General features: G+C 39.5%; 1 protein-coding gene across 1 annotated transcript; it reads right to left on the reverse strand.

The window, feature by feature from the left end:
• Positions 1–526: 526 nt before the first annotated feature.
• Positions 527–19,545, reverse strand: LOC140485991 (peptidyl-prolyl cis-trans isomerase C-like). The gene is made up of 5 exons (XM_072584494.1): positions 19,326–19,545; positions 15,564–15,677; positions 13,222–13,315; positions 11,898–12,082; positions 527–3,467 (listed from the first exon to the last, which is right to left on the reverse strand). Exons 1-5 carry the CDS (start codon positions 19,422–19,424, stop codon positions 3,336–3,338), a joined length of 624 nt encoding a protein of 207 aa, XP_072440595.1. The 5' UTR covers positions 19,425–19,545; the 3' UTR covers positions 527–3,335.
• Between the last annotated feature and the right edge of the window lie 4,103 nt (positions 19,546–23,648).

Raw genomic sequence — 23,648 nt, forward strand, 5'->3', positions numbered from 1 at the left:
AACATTGATGGCAAATGTTTAATTTCTTTAGTTTTATTTATAAAATTCATTTTGGGGATCTATACTTCACTGGCTGGAGCAGCATTTATTGCCTCTCCCTAATTGACCTGAGAAGGTAATGGTGAATTATTTTCATGAACCACTGCAGTCGACTTGATCTAGGTAAACCAACAATGCTGTTAGGAAGGCGCTTCCAGGATCTTGACTAAGCAACAGTGAAGAATCAGTGATAAATTTCCAGGTCACGTTTTGATTTGATTTATTATTGTCATGTGCACCTAGGTACAGTGATTAGATTTGTTGTGTATGCAGTACAGGCAGATCATAGCATACGAAGCCAAGATGGTAAGTGCAGTTTGTGATGTTGCTATGTATTTCTTCCCTTGTCCTTTTAGGTGGCCAAAGGTCCATGGATGTTTCCACTCAAGTAGCATTTTTGATTAAAATAATTAAGTAATTATTATAATAATGTAACTCTTTTGGCTGCTAATAAATTTCATCATTGTAAATGATCTGTTAGGTTGCAAATATAACTTTAATAGACATGATACAAGTAGGACATTTGCCTTTGTGAATCATCATTTTTATAAAAGCTTAACTGGAACAAAGTAAAGAGCATTGCAAATAATGTAAACAGCATTGAATAGTTCTGTAATTTCATCGGTACTAACAGTTCTATATTGGAGGAAGGCCAATTTTGACAGTATTAGGCAAGAACTTTCAAAAGCTGATTGGGCGCAGATGTTCGCAGGTAAAGGGATGGCTGGAAAATGGGAAGTCTTCAGAAATTAGGAAACAAGAGTTCAGAGAAAGTATATTCCTGTTAGGGTGAAAAAAAAGGCTGGTAGGTATAGGGAATGCTGGATGAATAAAGAAATTGAGGGTTTAATTAAGAAAAAGAAGGAAGCATATGTCAGGTATAGACAGGATAGATCGAGTGAATCCTTAGAAGACTATAAAGGCAGTCAGAGTATACTTAAGACAGAAATCGGGAGGGCAAAAAGGGGACATGTGATAGCTTTGGCAACTAGAGTTAAGGAGAATCCAAAGGGTGTTTAACAATACATTAAGGACAAAAAAGTAATGAGGGAGAGAATAGGGCCCCTCAAAGATCAGCAAGGTGGCCTTTGTGTGGAGCTGCAGGAGATAGGGCAGATATTAAATGAGTATTTTGCTTCAGCGTTTACTGTGGAAAAGGACGTGGAAGATATAGAATGTAGGGAAATAAATGGCGACATCTTGAAAAATGTCCATATTACAGAGGAAGAAGTGCTGGATATCTTGAAACACATGTTCCCCAGGACCTGATCAGGTGTACCCTAGAACTCTGTGGGAAGCTAGAGAAATGATTGCTGGGCCTCTTGCTGAGATATTTGTATCATTGATAGTCACAGGTGAGGTGCCGGAAGACTGGAGGTTGGTCACTGTTTAAGAAAGGTGGTAAGGACAAGCCAGTGAATTATAGACTAGTGAGCCTGACGTCAGTGATGGGCAAGTTATTGGAAGGAATCATGAGGGACAGGATGTACATGTATTTGGAAAGGCAAGGACTGATTAGGAATTGTCAACATGCCTTTATGCGTGGGAAATCATGTCTCACAAACTTGATTGAGTTTTTTGAAGAGGTAACAAAGAGGATTAATGAGGACATGTGATCTATATGGACTTCAGTAAGGCATTTGACAAGGTTCCCCATGGCAGACTGATTAGCAAGGTTAGATCTCATGGAACACAAGGAGAACTCACCATTTGGATACAGAATTGGCTCAAAGTTAGAAATCAGAGGGTGGTGGTGGAGGGTTGTTTTTCAGACTGGAGGCCTGTGACCAGTGGAGTGCTTCAAGGATCGGTGCTGGGTCCTCTACTTTTTGTCATTTACATAAATGATTTGGATGCGAGCATAAGAGGTACAGTTAGTAAGTTTGCAGATGACACCAAAATTGGAGGTGTAATGGACAGCGAAGAGGGTTACCTCAGATTACAATAGGATCTGGACCAGATGGGCCAATGGGCTGAGAAGTGACAGATGGAGTTTATTCAGATAAATGTGAGGTGCTGCATTTCGGGAAAGCAAATCTTAGCAGGACTTATACACTTAATGGTAAGGTCCTAGGGAGTGTTGCTGAACAAAGAGACCTTGGAGTGCAGGTTCATAGCTCCTTGAAAGTGCAGTCGCAGGTAGATAGGATAGTGAAGAAGGCGTTTGGTATGCTTTCCTTTATTGGTCAGAGTATTGGGTACAGGAGTTGGGAGGTCATGTTGCGGCTGTACAGGACCTTGGTTAGGCCACTGTTGGAATATTGTGTGCAATTCTGGTCTCCTTCCTATCGGAAAGATGTTGTGAAACTTGAAAGAGTTCAGAAAAGATTGACAAGGATGTTGCCAGAGTTGGAAGATTTGAGCTATAGGGAGAGGTTGAATAGGCTAGGGCTGTTTTCCCTGGAGCGTTGGAGGCTGAGGGCTGACCTTATAGAGGTTTATAAAATTATGAGGGGCATGAATAGGATAAATAGACAAAAGTCTTTTTCCTGGGGTGGGGGAGTCCAGAACTAGAGGGCATAGGTTTAGGGTGACAGGGGAAAGATATAAAAGAGACCTAAGGGGCAACGTTTTCATACAGAGGGTAGTACGTATATAGAATGAGCTGCCAGAGGAAGTGGTGGAGGCTGGTACAATTGCAACATTTAAAAGGCATCTGGATGGGTGTATGAATAGGAAGGATTTGAAGGGATATGGGCCGGGTGCTGGCAGGTGGGACTAGATTGGGTTGGGATATCTGGTGGCATGGACGAGTTGGACTGAAGCGTCGGTTTCCATACTGTACATCCCTATGACTCTATGACTCATTATCTTAAAATGTATCCCCAATTTATGCATTCCCTGCACCTGAACATTAAGGTCTAATATTGCACCAATATTGGGCCTCAGGCCTGATTTTAAGAACTAGTATGGGATGTGAGCCCTCAGGGAGTCAATGGTTATGCCACTACTAACTCCATATCACTGTCAGGTAAGTGGATGGGACCAGAGGTGAAAACACAGTGATCGGGGATGGGCTTGCAGGAAATTGGAGCCTTAACATTTTGTCACAGGCTAGCTTTTGCTCTTCACAGCTCCACATTCAGGTAAGCTTCTTACAGAGAAAGAGATGCTCTATGCGCCCATATCTGTATCACTATGTTGTAAATAATCTTCAAAATGTACAAGTTAATCCTTGCTCCAGAAGTCCAAAAGAAAAAGTAGAATCATGCTTTGGTATGTCACTCATAAAAATGTTACAAAAACCATCATGCTCTCATATCCTCTGTTGTTCCTGAGTGACACTAGCCTGCTATCTACTCATCTCCGATTACTTCCACCGCAAAAGGTTCCTTCACATCTATCTTGCCACTATTTACAATCACACAGTCTTGAAGAGGTAGGTTTTCACTGTTTGTTTCCTGGAGTTCTATCATGTGTACCACAGGCTAAAAAATGAAAACAAAAACTGTTAGTAACATTCTGGGAGAATTGTCAAATTTACATTTTCAACATTCCCCAAAGATGCCATAAATGTGAGGTGCTGCATTTCAGGAAAGCAAATCTTAGCAAATCAGGACCAATGTGACAGTTAATTATGGCTGGTATTTTTCATGGAATGGAATGAGGAAGTTATACAATTATACTCATTCCTGCTCCCATTTTCTTAAACTCTGTTCGAACCCAAATGTCCTGATAATCTGGAACAGAAGCTACATGAGCCACCACGAAGAAGACCCTAAGACAGGCAGTAAGTATCAACTAGAGACATCAGGACAAGTTCTTGATAAAGGGCTTTTGCTCAAACATTGATTCTCGTGCTCCCCGGATGCTGCCTGACCTGCTGTGCTTTTTCAGCAACATCAGGATGAGTGAAGACCCCCTGAGCAAGCAATCAGCTCCACGAAGAGGAGAAGGTGAGGAAAGGTCTCAGTAGCAATCAGTCAGAGACAGAGCTAAATACATTGGAGTTGACTGGAATTTGGTCTTGCTGCATTAAAGGGGAAGAAATTAGCTGTATGTGAGTCTCTTGTAAGTGATTAAGGCCTTTCCTCTTATTAAATTTTAACATTGTGTACAAATTAGTGGTAAAGCTAATAACAGATGTAAACTGCAACATAAGTAAGTGAATAATGTCATTAAAACTCATTTAGGGTGACAGTTCAATTGATGTGTCAAGGCTATAGCATATGGGAGTTCTTGGATACCATTGTGATCAAGGGCAAACATGTCTGCTGTAAGTGATTGATGTTTGAGCAATTTTGGTTTAGCATTTATGAGATGCATGCTAAACTACAAACACTACAAAGCATCAGTGAGGAGGAAAGTTACCTATATTATTTGTACCAGTAGGCAGTGACCAGATGTGGACAGTGGTCAGGGACAAGAGGATTTAACTGCAAATGAGGCAAATAAGGAAAAATTAAGACAGCAGAAGTATCAGCCTCTGCAACTGACCAGTAGCTTTGAGACTCTCTTGGTCTGCTTGCATTAGAGCAGAGACTGCAGGGTTTATGTACAAACTGACTACGACACCATAGTGCAGGAAGAAATCAAGTTGGGAAAGCAGCAAGAAATGCAGTAGTAGTCGTAGGAATAGTACAGTGAGGAGAATTGGTACATTCTCTCAAGAGACTACTGTGTTGCCTGACCAGTACCAGGGTTCGGGACATCTAGTCAGGGCTGGAAAGGAACTTCCACTGGCAATGGGGAGCATCCAGCGGCCATGGGCACAGTCCATGTATTTACCAATGACATAGACAAAACCAGGAAAGAGATGGCATGGTGGCCCAGTGGTTACCACTGCTGCCTCACAGTGCCAGGGACCCAGGTTCAATTCCAACCTTGAGCGACTGTCTATGTGGAATTTGCGCATTCTCCCTGTGTCTGCGTGGATTTCTTCCAGGTGCTCCAGTTTCCTCCCACAATTCAAACATGTACAGGTTAGGTGTACTGCTCATGCTTAATTGTCCGTAATGTCCAAAGATGTATAGTTTAGGTGGATCAGCCATAGGAAATGCAGGGTTACAGGGATAGGATGGGAGGTGAGTCTGGGTGGGATGCTCTTCAGAGAGTGGGTGTGGACTTGTTGGATCAAATGGCATGTTTCCACACTGTAGGGATACTATGAAAGGGGTTCTGTGGACAGAATATGAGGAGTTGGGCATTACATTTAAAAGTACAATCCCAAAGGTTTAAACCTCTGATTAGCTAACCGCACACAAATTCATAGAAGACACATAGCATTAGAGATGAAAACTTAGCTTAAAGACTGGCCTGGGAAATGCGTCTTTCAGGCTGTACGCCATTGGCACCAGTGCAAGGGTAAGTGGGGGCTGTATCATTGGGAAGTCTGCATCTGAACTATTTTGGGACTAAGGAAGTGTAGAGAATATTGAACTAAATAATGGGGAAAAGGATCAAATGTGGAAAGATAGGAAGTTATTAAGTAGAGAAAAGAGGGAAATATCAGAATACGGGTCACAGAATGGCAGGAAATGGCACAGAAGGGGAAAAAAATTTAGGAAATACAATATTCAACAATGTTACAAAGATAGTAAAAAAACAAACTAAAGGCTAAAACTGGGTCACAAGAGCATTAACACAACTCTTGAATCCAGTTTACAATCCATGCACCTGTGCAACAAGAGTACGTGGAAAACCTGTTGCCACACAAAATATGATACAGCAAATCATTTCAACTGCTTGGATGAGAGCTGCAGTTTGTGAAGCAGCTTAAAAATGCATTGTGGTCTGCTGTATGCTGTATAACATTGCCAGATTGGGAAGACAGTTCTTAACACAAGCTATGTCATACAAGGAACATGAGCAGAAGGAGGAGGAGGAGGAGGATTAGGGGAAGGAGAATGAAGATGGATGATAGCAACCTGGTGAGCCACTTTCTGGTCAGAAACTAATTTGAGTACAATACCAATGTTTGTAACCCCAATTCCCCATTCACTAACAACTGCACACTATTTACCTGCTTTCTGTTATAGACTATCACATTAACCTTTTGATTGCACAAATAAAAGCCACCAAAAAACAAACCCTCCAAATAAACTTTATATCCAAGATTATGCCAAATTTCACATAACCTGATAGTAACTATCATTCTGAATTCCTTGAATGACTGTTTTCTGCATGCCTTTATCTGGCAGTAGAAACAGGGCTATTTGGCCATTTAGGCCTGATCTGCCATTGATTATAGCTGATCTGCTTGTAGTCTCAACACCATTTTCCTCTGTCCCATTATCCTTCATTTACTTAACTTAACAACAATCTATCTAAGTAAATGTTGAATAAATCCAATGATTCAGCCTCTTCTGCTTTCTGGGGAAGAGAATCTGCCCGAGTTCTCTGAGAGAAATGATTTCTGCATCTCTGTTTTGAAAGAGAGACTTCTTGTTCTGAAACTAGTCCCTCAGGATCTTATGTTTCAATAAGATCACCTCTCACTTTTCTAAATTCCAATGAATAAAGGCCCAACTTGTTTCATCCTTCTTTACAAAATAAGCCCTTCATCCTAGTAATGAATCGAGTAAACTTTCTCTGAATCACTTTGAATGTACAACTGTTAACAAAATATTCCATTCCTCTTGCAAGAATTCATAATATTCCACTTGCCAATCTAATCACTTGCTGTATCTGCATACTAATTAAAAACCAGGAAACCCATATGCCTCCACCACTCTACAATCGTTCTCCAAATAATATGCTGCTTTTCTATTCTTCCTGCCGTAGTGAACAAGTACCCATTTTCCCATATTATAATCCATCTGCTAGACCAATCCCTCTCACTAAATCTGTCAATGGCCTTTTGACAATCCCTACTGCCACTTGAGAACTTACTTTCCCATTTACTTTAATGTCATTGGCAAAGTTAGACACAATCTTATGGATACAGATTGTAAATAATCAAGGATCGAGCACTGATCACAGTGGGACCATATTCACTAAAATTTGCCAATTAAAAAAGACCAACTTTCTGCTTCCTGCCAGCTAACCAATCTTACTCTCATCCTACTATGTTACCACAATGCTATGCGCTCTAATCTTGTTCAGTAATCTTTAGAACATAAGCAATAGAAGCAGGAGTCAGCCTCTTAGCCCTTCAAGGCTACTCTGCCATTCTATAAGATTGTGGTGATGTTCTAATTTACACCATTTTCCTGCACAATCCCAGTATCCCTTGATGTTTTTAATATATCTCAGTGTATGAGTTCTGAACTTGCTCAACATCCTCTGGAGTGGAGAATTAGAATTTCCTCCTCATCCCAGACCTAAATGGTCTTCCCCTATTCTAAGACAGTTTCCATTGATTGAGGACTGTTCTTGTTAACTACAAGAGACTCTTCTAGTTAGACCAAGAATTGGCTACCTCTGCCACATCAGACCCAACCATCTGTGTAGAATCCTAGCGACTTCGTAGTAATTTTCATCATGAGCATCAGATCGTGTAGCATTGTGAACTGACCTGACTATAGAACAAATATTAGACCTAAAGTGTTCTCTCCAAACAATATTAATGCTCTCACGAAGTAACAGAGCTACGCCTTTCACAGCTTCCCATTTTTCATGATTGTCAAATTGCCTTGAATTTTGTGGTCCCTGCTTTGATTTCCCTGTAAACATGTTTCTGTAGTTGCTATCAGATCATAAGTGAATTGTGATTTGAGCTGATAATTCCTCTGGTTTATTGCTTCTAAAATGTGGCACCTTTTCAAATACCCTTTGGAAATCCAAGTACACTGCATCCACAGTTTCCCTCCAATCTAGGAGGCTTGTTGCCTCCTCAAAAATAAATTCTGTCAGTTAAATACAATCTCCTTTCACAAAATCTTACTGACTGCTTGAATGTTTATATAAAGAGTTGCCCAATATTTGCAGCATAGCTGGTGGAATAGAGCTGACTTTCAATGGGGGAGACTGTGAAAGGTCTTTGAGCAGCCAAGTCAGCATCTCAAGCAGCTCTGAATCTAGAAGGCCAGCTTCAAACAGCATTAACTCCATAGAGTGATATCGATCTGGGCCAATTGGTCGACAGCCGGAAATGTGGGGGTATGAAGAACGAATGCTGTCACCCTGAGAGAAGGTGAAGTCCCTGCTACTGTCTTAGGGCAGTACCTGAGCAATCCTATTGAAAGACAGGTTCACTGGACTGTTGTGACACCCTGCAAGTTGCTTGATTATTGCTATCTGCAGCCACAGTGGCACTGTCTTAGCAGAGAGCTGATCTTGCACAACTTCAGTCTGAGGTTCCGCTGAAATACTCAGGCATTTGACAAAATCTGTTTATTCTGCAAGTGTAGCTCAGTAGCTGCATCATTGCTGAGTCCTCAAATGGTGTCGAACAGCATTTTCATGCTCAAAAGGATGGGCCTCAAACTCTGCACAAAGTCCTGCGTAAGACTGGTACCAGGCTCATCCATGAAGGCAGGTTTCTATCAGGTTTCCCAACGCACCAAGTATCTAGTCATGTTTAGCCATCGGCTCATTTCGATAGCCTGGCCATCAAACTCTTCATTTGAGTTCTCTATAAAAGTTGTATGTGATCCTGTCCTCTGGCAAGCTGGTGCTTGTGCAATCTTTCTCGCTATGCCCCAGTTTGCAGCCTAATCTCTCATCATGAGCTAATCTTGCCTCTGATCCATCCTCTAAGTTATGCACAGTTTCAGCATCTGAGCTGGTGACTGTGGGTGTGAACACAAGTGACATGGATCTTCATCTTCACTCAACTGAGCAGGCTGCACTTAGGTATCTGAAAGAGAAACAGCATATGGGTAAGGAGTGGTGATTGTGATGCTGGAGGATCATGGAAAAAGTAAGATACTTACACTTTTTGAAAATTGTAAGTCAGAAGAGGTTGTAGAATAAAAGAGAATGAGGATGTTGTCATTTTTAGTGCTTTGACTACCATCTCCTAAGACCTTAACAATGATCTTTCTGATAGTGGACTCTGGACAGCACTGTCTCCCCCAGGGGAGTCAGGAGATGCAGCCATGGTTCTCCTCCTCCAGAGAATTCCTCTTATCTTCTCTTGTATATCACCTTCTCCTACAAGAAACAGGGCACGGTCTCAGCGATTGTTGTGTCATATGGTGAAATGGCAGTTCTAGTTAGGACATGTGGATCAGAGGCATAGTTTTGTTTGTTCATGGGATGTGAGCATTGCTGGCAAGGTTGACATTTATTGCACACCCTAATTTTCCTTGAGAAGGTGGTGGTGATATGCTTTCTTCAATTCTATGTGGTTTAGATACACCCATACTGCTGTTAGGGAGGGATTATCAGGAACGTGCTCAAAGATAATGCAGGAATGATGATAAAGTTCCAAGACAGGATGGTGCATGAGTTGGAGAGGAACTTGGAAGTAATGATGTTCCTGTGTTTCTGTTGCCTTTGTTTTTCCAGGTGGTTTAGATTGCAGATTTGAAATGTGCTCTTGAAAAAAATATTGCTGAATAGCTGCAGTGTATTTTGTAGATGGTACACAATGTTGTCACTGCACATTAAAGAACATCCTACTGCCATCAGAGTATTCAAGACTGAAAATAACACAGGTTTTGAATTGAATTATTGATGTGTTGTGTCAGAGGATAGGAGAGGCAGTAACTTTCACAACATTTAAGATGTTTCTGGAGGGGCACTTCATATGCCAGGTTATGAAGTGAGTACAGGTAAATGGGATTAGCATAGTTTGGTATTTTTCTGTGGCATAGATATGGTGGGCCAAAGGGCCTGTTTTGATTCTGTATGACTCTATGACTATGACACCAGTTGTGGAATGAGTAAATACTGAACATAGTGTGTGGGATGCTAATCAAGCAGGCTACTTGGTCATGGATGGTTTTAACCGTCTTGAGTATTATTAGGGCTGCACTTGAGTATTATTGGGGCAAGTGGAGAATATTCCATTGCACTCTTCACTAGTGCGTTATATTAGTGCTATGTCTGAATGGAAGATGAAATATATATATGAGTGTTAGGAATGAGTCTTGATTGATTGAAATTGATGGGAAGTGTGGTGCTGAGCAGTAATTGAGATTCATTGTGCGGTTGGTAGGATGTAGCATTTGGAGGTGCATTTAAAAACTTTGGCTACTCATTGTAGAATATTGAACTTCTTGCAGCATTGCTTCCATGAGTTTGGCGCTTGACTTCTGGGCGTGACCTCTGAGGCGATCTGCTCCCAATGTCTCTTCACTGGGTGCCTGGAGGCCCTCCTGATGAGCTGTTGGTCCAGGACTTTGCTGCACCTTTCAACCAAGAGCTCTGGTGTGGCATCAGAAAACTCAAGTACTTGCTCTTTCCCATGTTCAGCCACTCCCAACACCTACTGCAGCCACATGGTCCTTTGTTTCAAATAGGTGCAGGCAAGTTTCCAAATTGTCAAACATAAGAGCAAAAGACTACAGATGCTGGAAGTTTTAACATTGAAACTAAAACTTTTGACAACAGCAAATTAGGCAGTGCCTCTGAGCAATGAAATAAAGATGAAGTGTGAAACGTAAAGCCCTTCCCCCATGGTAGGTTAAGAAGTAGTAGATGCCATTTGCTGGAAAGGGAGGGTGCGGGATGGGAAGCCCATCGTACTCCTCATTCCCCACTGGTATTTGAGCTTCAGCTGCCATGGGAGGCTGTCCAGTAAACCCTGTCAGTTTGCCAGGCCTATTTTGAGGGAGGGAGAAGGGGGCCATCATTCACAGGGACCCAGCCCTGGGAAGGAGGGAAGTGTCTGAAAACCTGCTACTACCCTGGACTCTGGGTACCCTCCTGTACATCACTAGCAAACTTCCCATCCACCCCCTCTCACCTCCATTGAGAGATCCAGCACCAATCCCTCCTTCAGGCTCTGGGTGCAGTACCAACAGTGACCACCACTGCAGTGGAGTGCTGCTGGTCTTTGATTTTTCGACAGATATTGGGTTGGCACTTCTGAGTGTGCTGGGCCTTTAATCAAGTGGGAGGTCCAACAATGTCCAGATAAGTGTCTGACTGCGTGGTAATTCTGTCTAACGGGGCTCAAGACAGTCCCCTAACCAGTGAGCAGATGCTCCCCCCCACCCACATTCAGGTAGATAAATGATACCCCCACTTTTCAAGTAAAGGGTCTTTCATCAGAGTGATAAAAGACCATCTTCTTGAAATGTTAACTCAATTCCTCTCAAAAGATGCTGCCTGATCAGCTAAACATTTCCACTGTTTTCTGTTTTATTATCTTTTTTGGGAGACCCCTGCTGATTTGAGCTGCTCATCAAAAGCATACTTGGTGCTGATTGCATGCAGTACTCATGTAAATGAGCAGACAGCATGAAGATTGTTCCCTGTGTATACTGCATCCGATGAGTTATTTGAACAGCATAATCCTCACACCCATTTTCAGTGTCCATGCATTAGCTACCAGCCTATTTAAGAACATACAAATAATCTTGCATTTCATGTTCACATTCAGGCCAACAAAATATGTACTGGATATACCTTTCATATGGAAACAGAAAACCGTATGTATGTGGTGACTGTTTTTCACAAAAGATGAATACGCTTAATTAATAGTGATTGAATACAATGATTTGATTTAAAAATGAGGTCCTTTGTAAATAACATAATTTATGTATTTAAAAAATAAAATGTAATTAAAAGATCCCAAACCTCTGAGTGGGTAGTAGAGTGGGATCTGTTCATTCCCAAACTAAAGATGGCTGGAAAGTTTGTGAACAGTGCTCTTTGTCTTGCTGCTTAGTTGGCTAGCCTATCTTCAGTTTAGTGGAATAGTATCTACTTATACATGTAGCCATTGTTGCTGTAAGAAAAGGTTTTAGGAAACAATTATATAGAATATAATAATTGATCAGTCAGACAAGTAAACTGTTAGTTACCATTCCAGATATGACCTTTCCAAATACCACATGCTTTCCATCTAGCCACTTTGGTTTTGTCAATGAAATAAAAAACTGGGAGCCATTAGTATCTGGTCCTGAATTAGCCATGCTGACCCATCCAACTCCATAGTGTTTCAGTTTGAAGTTTTCATCAGGAAAAATATCTCCATAGATGCTTTTTCCTAGAACATCAAAGAGCAGTGTTTAGTGTATTAATGTACATTAGTCTGATACTTTGGTCGTTATTTACAGAATATTAACTGATCTAATGCTCTCTAGTTTGTGCTCTAACCAGAAGTCCTATATTCTTAGAATGTCATCATGCAACAAGACAAAATAGTAAATGCAGCAATCAGAATGGATGAGAAAAGTTAAAATAGTGGTGAATTTTTTTTTGTTTTTATGCTAAATGTATTTTACTAGAAATGAAAAATAATCACAAGTCCAACTCCTATTTCTCTGGCAAAGTAAAACCACTTTCTAATGTAAAATATAACCTTAACATTTTAAAAAATCTTTTAAAGTGTACTTTTTTACAGTTACTTTTTATTCACTTGTGGGACGTCGGTGGCGCTGGCTGGCCAGCAATTGTTGCCTGTCTGTGTTGCTATTAAGGTGGTGGTAAGCTGCCTTCTTGAACTGCTGCAGTTCACTGGTATAGGGAAAGAATTCCAGGACTCTGACCCAGTAAGGAACAGTGATATATTTTCAAGTCCGGACGGTAAGTGTGTCGGAGGGGAAATTGAAGGTGTGGTGTTCCCATGTATCTGCTGCGCTTGTCCTTCCAGATGGAAGTAGTCATGGATTTGGAAGGTGCTGTCTGAGGATCTTTGGTGCATTTCTGCAATGCATCTTGTGGATAGCACACACTGCTGCTATTGAGCGTTAGTGGTGGAGGAAGTGGATGCTTGTGGATGTGATGCCAATCAAGCGGGTTGCTTTGCCCTGGATGGTGTCAAGCTTCTTGAGTGTTGTTGGTACTGCACCCATCCAGACAAGTGAGGAGTATTCCACTCCACTTCTGACTTGTGCCGTGTAAATGGTGGACAGGCTTGAGTGAGTCAAGTAGTGAGTTACTCGCTACAATATTCCTAGCCTCTGACCTGTTCTTTTAGCCACAGCGTTTATGTGGTGAGTCCAGTTGAGTCAATGGTAACCCCAAGGATGTTGATAGTGGGGGATTCAGTGATGGTAACACCATTGAATGTCAAGAAGCAGTGATTAGATTGTCTCTTATTTGAAATGGTCATAGCCTGGCATTTGCATGCTGTGAATGTTACTTGTGTATGCTATATAAAAAAAAATCAAAGGCAATTATTACCTCCTTTTCCACTTCTTGAAGTAATATCCCCACCCTGTATCAAGAAATCCTTAATAACACGATGGAAAGTGCTGCCTTTGTAACCAAACCCTCTCTGAAAGCCATTTAATGAAAAGAACATTTTAATCAGTTAACTTGAGTTCAGATTGGATAATGAAATGAAAAGCTTGACCAATATTTTATACATCAATGAAAATAATGAGTATACATTTTATAAAACATTATTTTATGTAAATTCTCTTTAGGAGTAAAAACTCTGTGTAAAGTCAAAGAACTTAATATAATCAGTCAGTCATTGATTATGACAAGTAGAATATAGAAGGCTACATACAAAATTACAAACAAAATTTTATCTTGGTGGAATGTGATAAATGCCAGGGATTCCATTTAGGGAAAAAAATCCTGAAAATGTCACTTTAAGAAAAATTGAATCATGATTTACTATAAGATGCCAGAGATTCCATCAGCCCTCCCAAATAGATGTAAAAGATCTCCTGGCATAATTCCAAGATAATTGGAGTTGTTCTTCCAGAGCTGGGCCAATATTTTTACCTCAGACAATATCAATCAGAATAGATTATCGAATGGTTTGTCACAATAGTATTAGCAGGAGCTTGCCACATGCAAACTGTTCCCCCAAATCATAAGAATATGAAGTACTTGAACTACTGAGGAGTGCATTGGCTTAGGGGAAGGGGAAGGGGAAGGGGAAGGGGAAGGGTTATGTAGTAACCACGATCTGGATGTCTATGAAATCCTTTATAAATATGGCAGTTTTTAACAGGTGTTATCGGCAACTGGTAGTATTACATCATTTCTGTACTGAACTTTATTTTTATTAAACGCATTTTGGTTGGAATTATTCACTGAATACTTACATACATGGTTAGATGTAACTGCAAGAAAGTAAATTAAACTGAAATTTATAAATACAAACCATAGCTGGATATTCAATACAAGAAACATAAATAAGGAGCTCAACTCAAAGTGACTAGTGAGGAAGGCAGAGGGGAAATCAAGTACGTATTTTTTTCCAGTTTAGTTCAGTTTAAATGCATTTAGTGTACAATTCTTTAGGTGATGAGATTTGAACAGCTGCTAAACTTTCCTAAGGGGTTCTTCTGTAATTATTTATAATTAGATTATACTGGAACAGAAAATATAAATAGGCCTATCTAATATGTGTATATTTCTTTTTCATCAGTCTCTCTTCTTCTTTACATATTAAGTGCTTGTTTTAAACGTTCGCAAACTATTTCAAATACCGAACCAACAATGGCAGCCTGCACTTAGATAAAAGTCTCATCAAAATTTGAGTGATGGCTTTGATTTTTAGCATGTACACTAAAACCTGAATAAATATACAAGAGTTCCAAGCATAACAATTTCTTGGCAGCAAATCTGAACTTAATTGTACAGGTTAAACAGTTAAAGGAGCTATTTTATTGTGCATGCCTGCAAATGAGTCCAGATATATTTCTCCATTGAGTTTCCAGTTTTGCCTCTAACAGGAAGGATCTCAACCAAGGAGAGAAAAATATAAATCGGGGAATCTACCTAGCACATGAACACACATCATTTAGAAAATAATTTCTGAGATCACTTATAACAAACAGGGAAAAGTAATTTTGTCATTCTAGGATCTGTGATGGGAAAAGATTAAAAAAGAAATTAAGCTGGCATAAAGTCAGACTGATAAGATACAAGTTTATTCAATTTCTCATTCTTTTTCCTCATCAGTTTCAGCTGGGTCTTTATGAGAAAATAAAGAAACAGTTAGAAATGTCATCACAGAGAGAAAAAGGAACAAGTGGAAGGCCAAACATTCCATTGATACTGCTTTCTTCTCTAAAGTTTTGGTAAAAATATGGGTGCAGTCTCTTTTATATGTTTATATGGAATTATATGTTCTATGCCATGTACATGATAATGTACATTCAAATAATGAAAAAGAAAATTACAGAATAACACTTAGTTTATGAATGCACCTTCCATGGCCATTAAGTCTGCGAGTGATACTCGGACTTGGAGCTTTAAGCTCAGAGGCAGGCTCACTACTCAGTGTGTTACAAGATACTACAGTCTCAGCAATATTAAAACAGCTTCAAATTCATGGAAGTATTGCATGGAATATAAAGTTTGATGCATTTCAACATTTAAAAATCATTACAATGCATGCACCATGAATAATATTTGGACAAAATGGGGATTTAAATTTGCAGACTGGCTCAGAAAATTGTGTGCATCAAATGGTAATGAGCATTTAATAAAATTAATTGGTTTATAATTTATGTTATAATTAGTTAGCTATTCATAATTTAACATGACAGTCAGTTTCTTACCTCGCCAGTTGCTAGGGTGATAAAGTTGTCTACTGTCAATGGAACAACTTTACCAAATAAACCAATAATGATCCTTCCAACATCTTTACCACCGATTTGAATATCGAAGAATACCTAAAGTTGAACAAACCTTCATTAGAATTGTACGTTTGTAAACTAATATGATTAATTTATCTGAAATTACATTATTTGCATTCACCTGAAAAATCCTTCACAGGAAAGGCAAATACACCTGCCATTTTGAATATATGTTTACTCAAAGTATACATTTGTGTGAAATAAACAATTATAATAGATGAGCACTGAGTTTTTTTTGCCAGTTAACAAATAATGCAATTTTGCACACAGAGGAATCAAATGTATTAACTGGACTTCTTAATTTATTAACCACTTTATAAGTAAAATTTGTAAACCCAAGAACAAATTTTGTATGAGAACATTAAAATTGATGATTTGAGGTTGTGCCTTCCTACCAGAGTGATAAGGCAAGTTTGGAAGTAAATATGCTAAATGTCTATGATCCTACCTAGCAATAAAGTTAAAGTTAGTGTGGTTGATACTTAACTGCCCTCTGAAAATACTGAGCAGATTTTACTATCTATGATTAACCTAGGCATCAGAAACAACAAATGCATATTCAACCCACATGACCCTTTGAAATCCTTCTTCCTAACATCGGGGGAATTGTGTCAAAATTGGGAGCGCTGAGTCATCAACTAGACAAACGACAGCAATAACATACTTTTCTAGACTGAATTTTATTAGCCATTGCCCTGTACAGCTGACCTGCCCATTGTTAATCTCCTGCAATTTACAATTATCCTCCTCATTATTTATCACCCAACCAATTTTCATATCATAAACTTTTTGGTCATTTCATGTGTATACACCAAAAATAGAAAGGGCTCCAGCCCCAAGTTCTGTGGACTCCTAGTCAAATGAGACTTCTAGTCACACAAACATTCCTCTGCTTTCTGTTCCTCAGGCAATTTTTGATCCAATATCCCACTTTGTCTAGGATCTCATAGACTCTTACTTTCTTGACTTCACATTCTCCAAAGCCTTACCGAATCTTAATGTAAACTACACGAAATGATTACACTTACCAACATTCCGAATTAACTCTTCAAAAAAAGCTATCTCAAAATTGTCCCTGAGTGAGCTGTGTCTCTTGAAGTGCAGATATGTTCCTTCCCTCAGAATTCTTTCTAAACTCCTTTTTCAGTCCCAGCCAAGCTTAACCTCAGTTTATGCAATAAACTATATCGATGTTGTATCCTTTGGCCATTATGTAACTTTTCATTGTACATTTTAAAGTTTGTTTTCAAACCGATATGCCATTTTGTTTTCCTGCTTCCAGGAAATGTATTTATTTCTAATTAACTTTAAAAATTTATTTTACTTATACAGTCTTCTAAACCTCTGGTTCTTCTTTCCATCACCTATCTGGTCTCTCTCTCTCTTCCTTAATTAATATTTCAAATCCTGTGTTCTAGCCCCAAAACTGCAAATAACATTTCTAATAATTCACACCTCTTCATAAGATTAAAGTAACAATTCTAAAATGTTTTCTTCGCATCCCAACTCCAGTATGAACTCTGCCTTGCTATTTCCCAATACATCCCTCCCCTCTCTATGATAGACCACAACTTCTGGCCATGTTCATTACCTTCTCCGTTATATGGAACTTCCTTACACTCTAGTGCACATGCCACGCTGTCCTTCCACTCAACCGGCTTCATTTTAACTACAATCTCAGGCCCACCTCCCATTTCAGCTAGCTACTGTGGCATAATGTTTATCCTGTTCCACCTTCTGTTCTAATTTTCACATCCTGTCTTTACTAACGCTAGAGACTTAACTCTCTCCAACATCCTAAATTCTACATTAATCTACAAAGCACCTCATATTTCTCTGCATTTAACTTCATCTATCACCTATCTACCCACTCAACCAACTCACCTCTGTTCTTATGAAGTTTTACACTTTCTCCTGTGCATTACATAATAAACTTGTTCAGCAATGTTATTACACACGTCTGGACTAGGTGGAACTTGAACTCAGGCCTCCTGGCCCAGAAGTAGGGAGACTACCACAAAAGCCCCTCTACTTGCCCCTATTTGGATCCCCATGATCTTGAAGAACTTTATCAAATATTGTCTCAATGTCTTCACCACTAAGATAACAATCTCAGCTTTTTCTTTCATGCAGATGACCCGAAAGATTAGTCTCAGTAGTATTTTTTAAGGACAGCAGAAGAAAAATGCAGTTTACAGATGGAAAGGTTAAGGGTTTAAGACATAAAAAAGACATTCATGGGGTGATTAAAGTAGCAGATGCTTAAAAGAGCAGAATTGGAAGGGTGCAAACTTCTCAGAGATTTGAGGTATTGGAGGATGTTTGAGAAATAGAGGATGAAATAAAAGGATTTAATAAAAGGATTAAATAAATTAAATAACATTGTCTAGCTATCACCATTGTTAACAGCTAACCTGAGAATGCAACTTTTAAAAAAAAGGTTTTGTGATTTGCACATGAAAGAAGTGAAACTTTCAAGGTATTCAAATAGATGAAAGACTTAATCAATTTTTCAATGTATAATTTCAGTTACATCACACTGTAAATTTTTGCCATAAATTCTGTGTGTTAGGATTGAGTCCTCCACTACCACTGATGAAGGAGCGTCGCTCCGAAAGCTGGTGTGCGTCCAATTAAACCTGCTGGACTATAACCTGGTGTTGTGTGTTAACTAAATAAAAGGAGGCATTTATAACCAAGGATAAAAAATTTAAAATCGAGACACTTCTTATTAGGGAACTATTGTTAGTCAATGAGAATGGAATGACTGGTGAGTGAAACTGGCTATTAGACAGTACTTGAGGGGCCGAGTTTCGGATGATGTCAACTTTAGTGAAAGGTACAATGTTTAGGAGTCTAACCTCCGGTACGTTGGGATAGTAAAGCATGGATGAGCGTTTTCAGAGCAGACAAGTTGAAGTAGGGGCATAGTCAAGCAAAGTTATGGATGTTCAAACAGAAGTTCTTAGTAATATATTTTGGAATCATATTTTGAGTCTTGTTTGCAAATGTTTGAAAGGAAAGTTCATCTTTGCAATATTTATCCCATACGTGATGTAATGGTGTTTGATTTGCCAAAAGCCGAAAGGGGCGAACAATTTTCTGCACCACTCCTTCACATTCTTCTTTCTGTCCGATTTAAAAACAAAATTGTGACCTCTCAAACCAGTTTTGCGCTTGCAAACGACAACTGGGATTTCAAAGAAACAGGCAGCGGAGCATAACGGCGAGCGCCTGTCCAAATTTAATTTTAGCTCGCTAACAGTTTCGCAAACATAATTACTGGGTGTTTGGTTTGGGCCTGCGATGTTACGTGGCAAGGGTCATCCCCAACTTCTGTTAACACTTGTTGAGTTTCCCCGCTTTGTCCCACACGTCTAACTTTTTTGTAACTAGAGGGCGTGGAATTTGCCTCCACAATCTGGACCAGCCCTATTGTAATCGCATTAGCTATCCTGCAATTGAACTCGTCTCCCAATGTAACAAGGTAATGTCGAATCAGTCAAGTCTGAGAGCTGAAACCCCGCCTTCGGCCCATTGTGATTGGTTGTTTGAAGGGTGGTCCTTTCAGCAAGCCCTACTGTTGGGCAGACCAGCTGTCAATCCAGTTGCAACTGGGCGTATTGCCTCTTGGAGTCTGCTCCTTGTCTCCCGCTCACTGTTCCCCAGCAACTGTGAACCTACCTTGGCTGTTACCTTTGGGCCTCGCTTTTTCTTATTCACGCAGGTGGCTGCGTCCAGAAGAAACACCATGAACAGAAGCAAAAGCAACTGCGATTTCATCCTGGGGAAAATCAAGTTTATTTCAAAATAAATTAATTACGTGGCTCTCATAACTCCATCGACAAACACCCGAAGAGATCCAGACTCCGCCTTTTACTGGAAGCAAACAGCGCAGCTCGGCGGGTGGGGACAGCAGGCACACCCGCCCTTTCCGGGATCCCACAGCAGAATGGGTGGACAAAGCAACCCTCACGCCTAACCTCCAAAATGTCGTATTTGCAATTCAAACTCCGCGAATTCTTTCGATGAACCGAAAGTATAGGGCATTTCGACACATTTCCTTTCGAATCCAATGATTCTGGAAAAAAATGTCCAGTTATCTCGCAAACGGTTTGACCCGCACAGTATTACAATCCCACAACACCCTCTGAAGACTGAACAGAATTGTTAACCCCGATAGTACAAGAGATACAGTCCAGACAACTTCACTGAAACATTTTGACCATGCTTTTACTTAGCATAACCATTTATTGTAACGTTGGAAAGTGGCTGATAAGGTATCAAAACTTTAAATGAAAGAAAAACGGTTCAAAGTAAAATAATGTGGATGCCGCAAATCTGAAACAAACACAGACAATGCTGGAGAAACCCAGCAGGCCTGATCGCATCTATGGAGAGAGAACACAGAGAACGCGAGTTAACGTTTCAAGTCTCCAGCATGACTTCTTCAGCAGACTATAGAAACCCACAGAAACTTTTTAAAAATAACTGCAATCTCTGCTATTAACACAATGGTGTCATCATTGTAGAATGCACTACTCGTAGCCCGTGAAATTCTAAATTTGTGTGCATTCTGCTTAAATGTATTTTGAACTTTTGCAAGAGATAGTTGTTGAAATGGAAGAAATCAAGAACTCCTGATCGATTTCAACAGGGACAGGTAAAATCTACACATCAAAATTAGAACAAAAGTGTAATGTGAAACCTCATTGACAAAGGCGATACTCATCGAAAAGTAACAACATTGCAGAAAATGCGTCTATTTCTGACTTAATACGGACTACCATATTAGTAGTTAATTTGTAATAAATTGTATTTATTCATGACAGCATACAGATGCGCATTACTTTGGAAAGTTTTGGTGGTCTTGAGTCGCTGTCTATTGGTGTTGTAAATATTAATTTGGGGCGGTGACAACAATAGCCACGAGGTGTTTTTAACAATACATTGTCCAATCAAACGTACTGAATAACAGATATTCCACACAAAATACCAACTACATTAAAAATCAACAAAGACCATCACCACCCAAAAGGACAAGGGCAGCAAACACATGGGGATACCACACTCAGAATTCTTACTTGGAAATATATTGTCGTTCCTTTAATGTCGGTGAGTAAGAAATCCTGGAATTCCATCCCTATGGGCAGTGGGAATCTACCTACAACACATGGATTGCAGCGTTCGAGAAGGCAGCTCACCAGCACCTTCTCAGGGACAACCAAGGATGAGCAATAAATGCTGGTCAAGGCAACGACACCTACGTCCTATGAATGAGTAAAAACATGTAAAATAATGTACAAACAGTAAATATCATGATACTGTCGCTGAAGTTCACACAAAATGAGTCCACCAAGAGCCAGAAGAATGGGTGTTTTCAATTTGAATTTGTAAGTTCACAATGTTTGACTCCTGCTGTTTCAAGCAGGTGGATCCTGGCCAGCTGTTGTTAGAAAGACATTCTACAAGGTGACTGCTCTATAGAAGCCATAGTGTTAGGTTAAGATAGTCACAATCCATAAACCAATTTCTGAAATGGTAACCAAGTCTGTATCACTAAACTTTCTAATCAGATTCTCTTTAGTACATGGTGATTTAGTTTTGGATATTTTCAGCAATGTTATTATACACCTGGGGAACAGGTGGAACTTAAATCCCAGCCTCGGCTCAGAGATAGGGACGCTACCACTACATCACAAGCTATTTTTATTTACGTTTTTTTTAAGGTTGCCTGAATAATTGTCTCTAATTTATGCAGTTCCGCTCTACTGAAAGTCGACTTCTTAAACTAAAGCTTTAAGTTTTGTTGGCCACATATGCTTGTTCCTTATATTTGTTTTGAGGTAAGTGCAAAGTGCTGCGGATGCTGGAGATCTGGGCAAAAGGGGGACAGAAAATGCTGGAGGCACTCAGCAAGTCTGGCGGCATCTGGAGGGAGAAAACCAGAGTTAACGTTCGAAACGGATATGACTCCTTCGGAATTTAGTTTTGGTTTTCTGAACTGCTGCTGCCTTGGAAGAACGAGATTTGCATGCGTCTGGATCCATGATGTAATCGTTACACGAACCCATTGAAAATACTGGAAGACATCGTCATTTTGATAATTGCATTGCACTCAACGACTCTCGTCCTTTGATGATTAGAATTTACGGTGTTTCTCCGAAGCTGTGCCCACACATTGCTTCTCACATGTCTCCGGACTTGCCCTGAGATTGCCGACATAGTTCAAGAGAATTTTTCTGGCCATGTTACCTATTACTAAGCCGTAAATAATGTGTCGGCATTTAACTCTGTTTCTCAGGGTTATTAAATCGGAAATTCTCTCAAAACAAGCACATATAAGGCACATGCGAAATAAAAATGCGCCTATTAAGTTGTCCATTGGTAAATTATTTCTACAGAGAATAGTCAACGCTATTTATATGCCGCAGTACGCCATTTATTGTTGTAATATGTTTTGACAAAGCAGGAACATGTCACCATTTTCTTTAGTACCTTAAAGAACACCTGACAGATACACAGTCCTTTAAGGTGTCACCAACACGTGCAGAAGACAATGAAGAAAGCCAATGGATTGCTGGCCTTTATATCTAGAAGACTTGGATATAAGGGTGTAGACGTTATGCTGCAGCTACAGGAAATCCTGGTTAGACCCCACTTGGAGTACTGTGGTACATTAGCGCTGGAGGGAATACAACATAGGTTTACAAGAATGATACCCAGACTTCAGGTTAAGTTATGACGAGAGATTACACAAATTAAACCTTTTTCTTTCGAAGTTCAAGGGTGATCTGATCAAAGTCTTCAAGATATGAACAGGAAGTGGCAGGGTAGATAAAGGTAAACTATTTTCACTGCTTGGGGATTCCAGAACTTGGGATGTAGTCTGAGAATTAGGACTAGACCATTCAGGAGAGATGTTAGAAAGCACTTCTTCATACAAAGTATGGTAGATGCTTGGAAATATTTTCCACAAATGTAAGTGAATGCAGGATCAGTTGTTAATTTTGAACTAGAGATAGATCATTTTTGTTAAACCAAAGGTATTAAGGGATTTGGGCCAAATGCAGGTATATGGAATTAGGCCACAAATCATCTCTTATCTAATCGAATAATGAAACAGGTTTAAGGAGCTGAATAGTTGTATCTATGTTCCTATGATTATACATCACTTTTTTCTTCAGTCCTTACAACTTCTTTGGAAGTTAACTGCTCATTCACAATCATGCAAAACTTAAGAATTAATTCTTACTTACTTGTCAAATTATTTTGCAAAATGTTTTCAGATTTCAGTTCTAACCTTTAACATTCAATACTTTAACTTATATGTACAAAGCATACAATGACTTGTACTCTTTCCTGTTTGATTTGACAGCAGATATGATTGATGTTATAAAGTGTTTTATTGTCCTGGTATAATCACTATGAGTGAATGAGAAAGTCAAACCAATAAAAGACGAAGAGCAAATTTCTGTCTTGCTTTAATCAACCTGTAACATATGTTTTCAAAGCTATGTTTTCAAAGTCATAAGTTAGTTGAAAGGATTGAAAAGCTGTAGTGAAAAGATTGCAAACTAATCACAGATAAATATGGCATTGGGTCCATCTTAGCTCATAGACATCTAGTTCAGTGGTTGTCAAAATATTTAACTGTAAGAGACTTTTGCAAATGGATTGGGAATCAAGAATAATCCAATTATATTATAATAGTGTATAATAGTTGAAATATGCCAATATTTTAATGATGTTTTTTAAAAGTCTGATATTTATTTGCATGTATCAATCACATTTTATGCTTATTGTGTTTACAGAGACTATCTATCAATGCAGGCAAGAATCAAGGAGAACCAAAATATAGGAAGATCAGAACACAGAGAATGTACAAACAGGTGCAGGGAAGGGGGAAAAACAGGAGCAAAGTGGAACCACATCATGATGAGAGTAGAAATATTAAGTAAAGTGTGCAGAAAGCAGAATCCTGGACTGAGCAAGAAACCAGCAAGA

Source organism: Chiloscyllium punctatum, chromosome 2 (genome assembly GCF_047496795.1).
Source record: "Chiloscyllium punctatum isolate Juve2018m chromosome 2, sChiPun1.3, whole genome shotgun sequence".
Classification (NCBI taxonomy): Eukaryota; Metazoa; Chordata; class Chondrichthyes; order Orectolobiformes; family Hemiscylliidae; genus Chiloscyllium; species Chiloscyllium punctatum.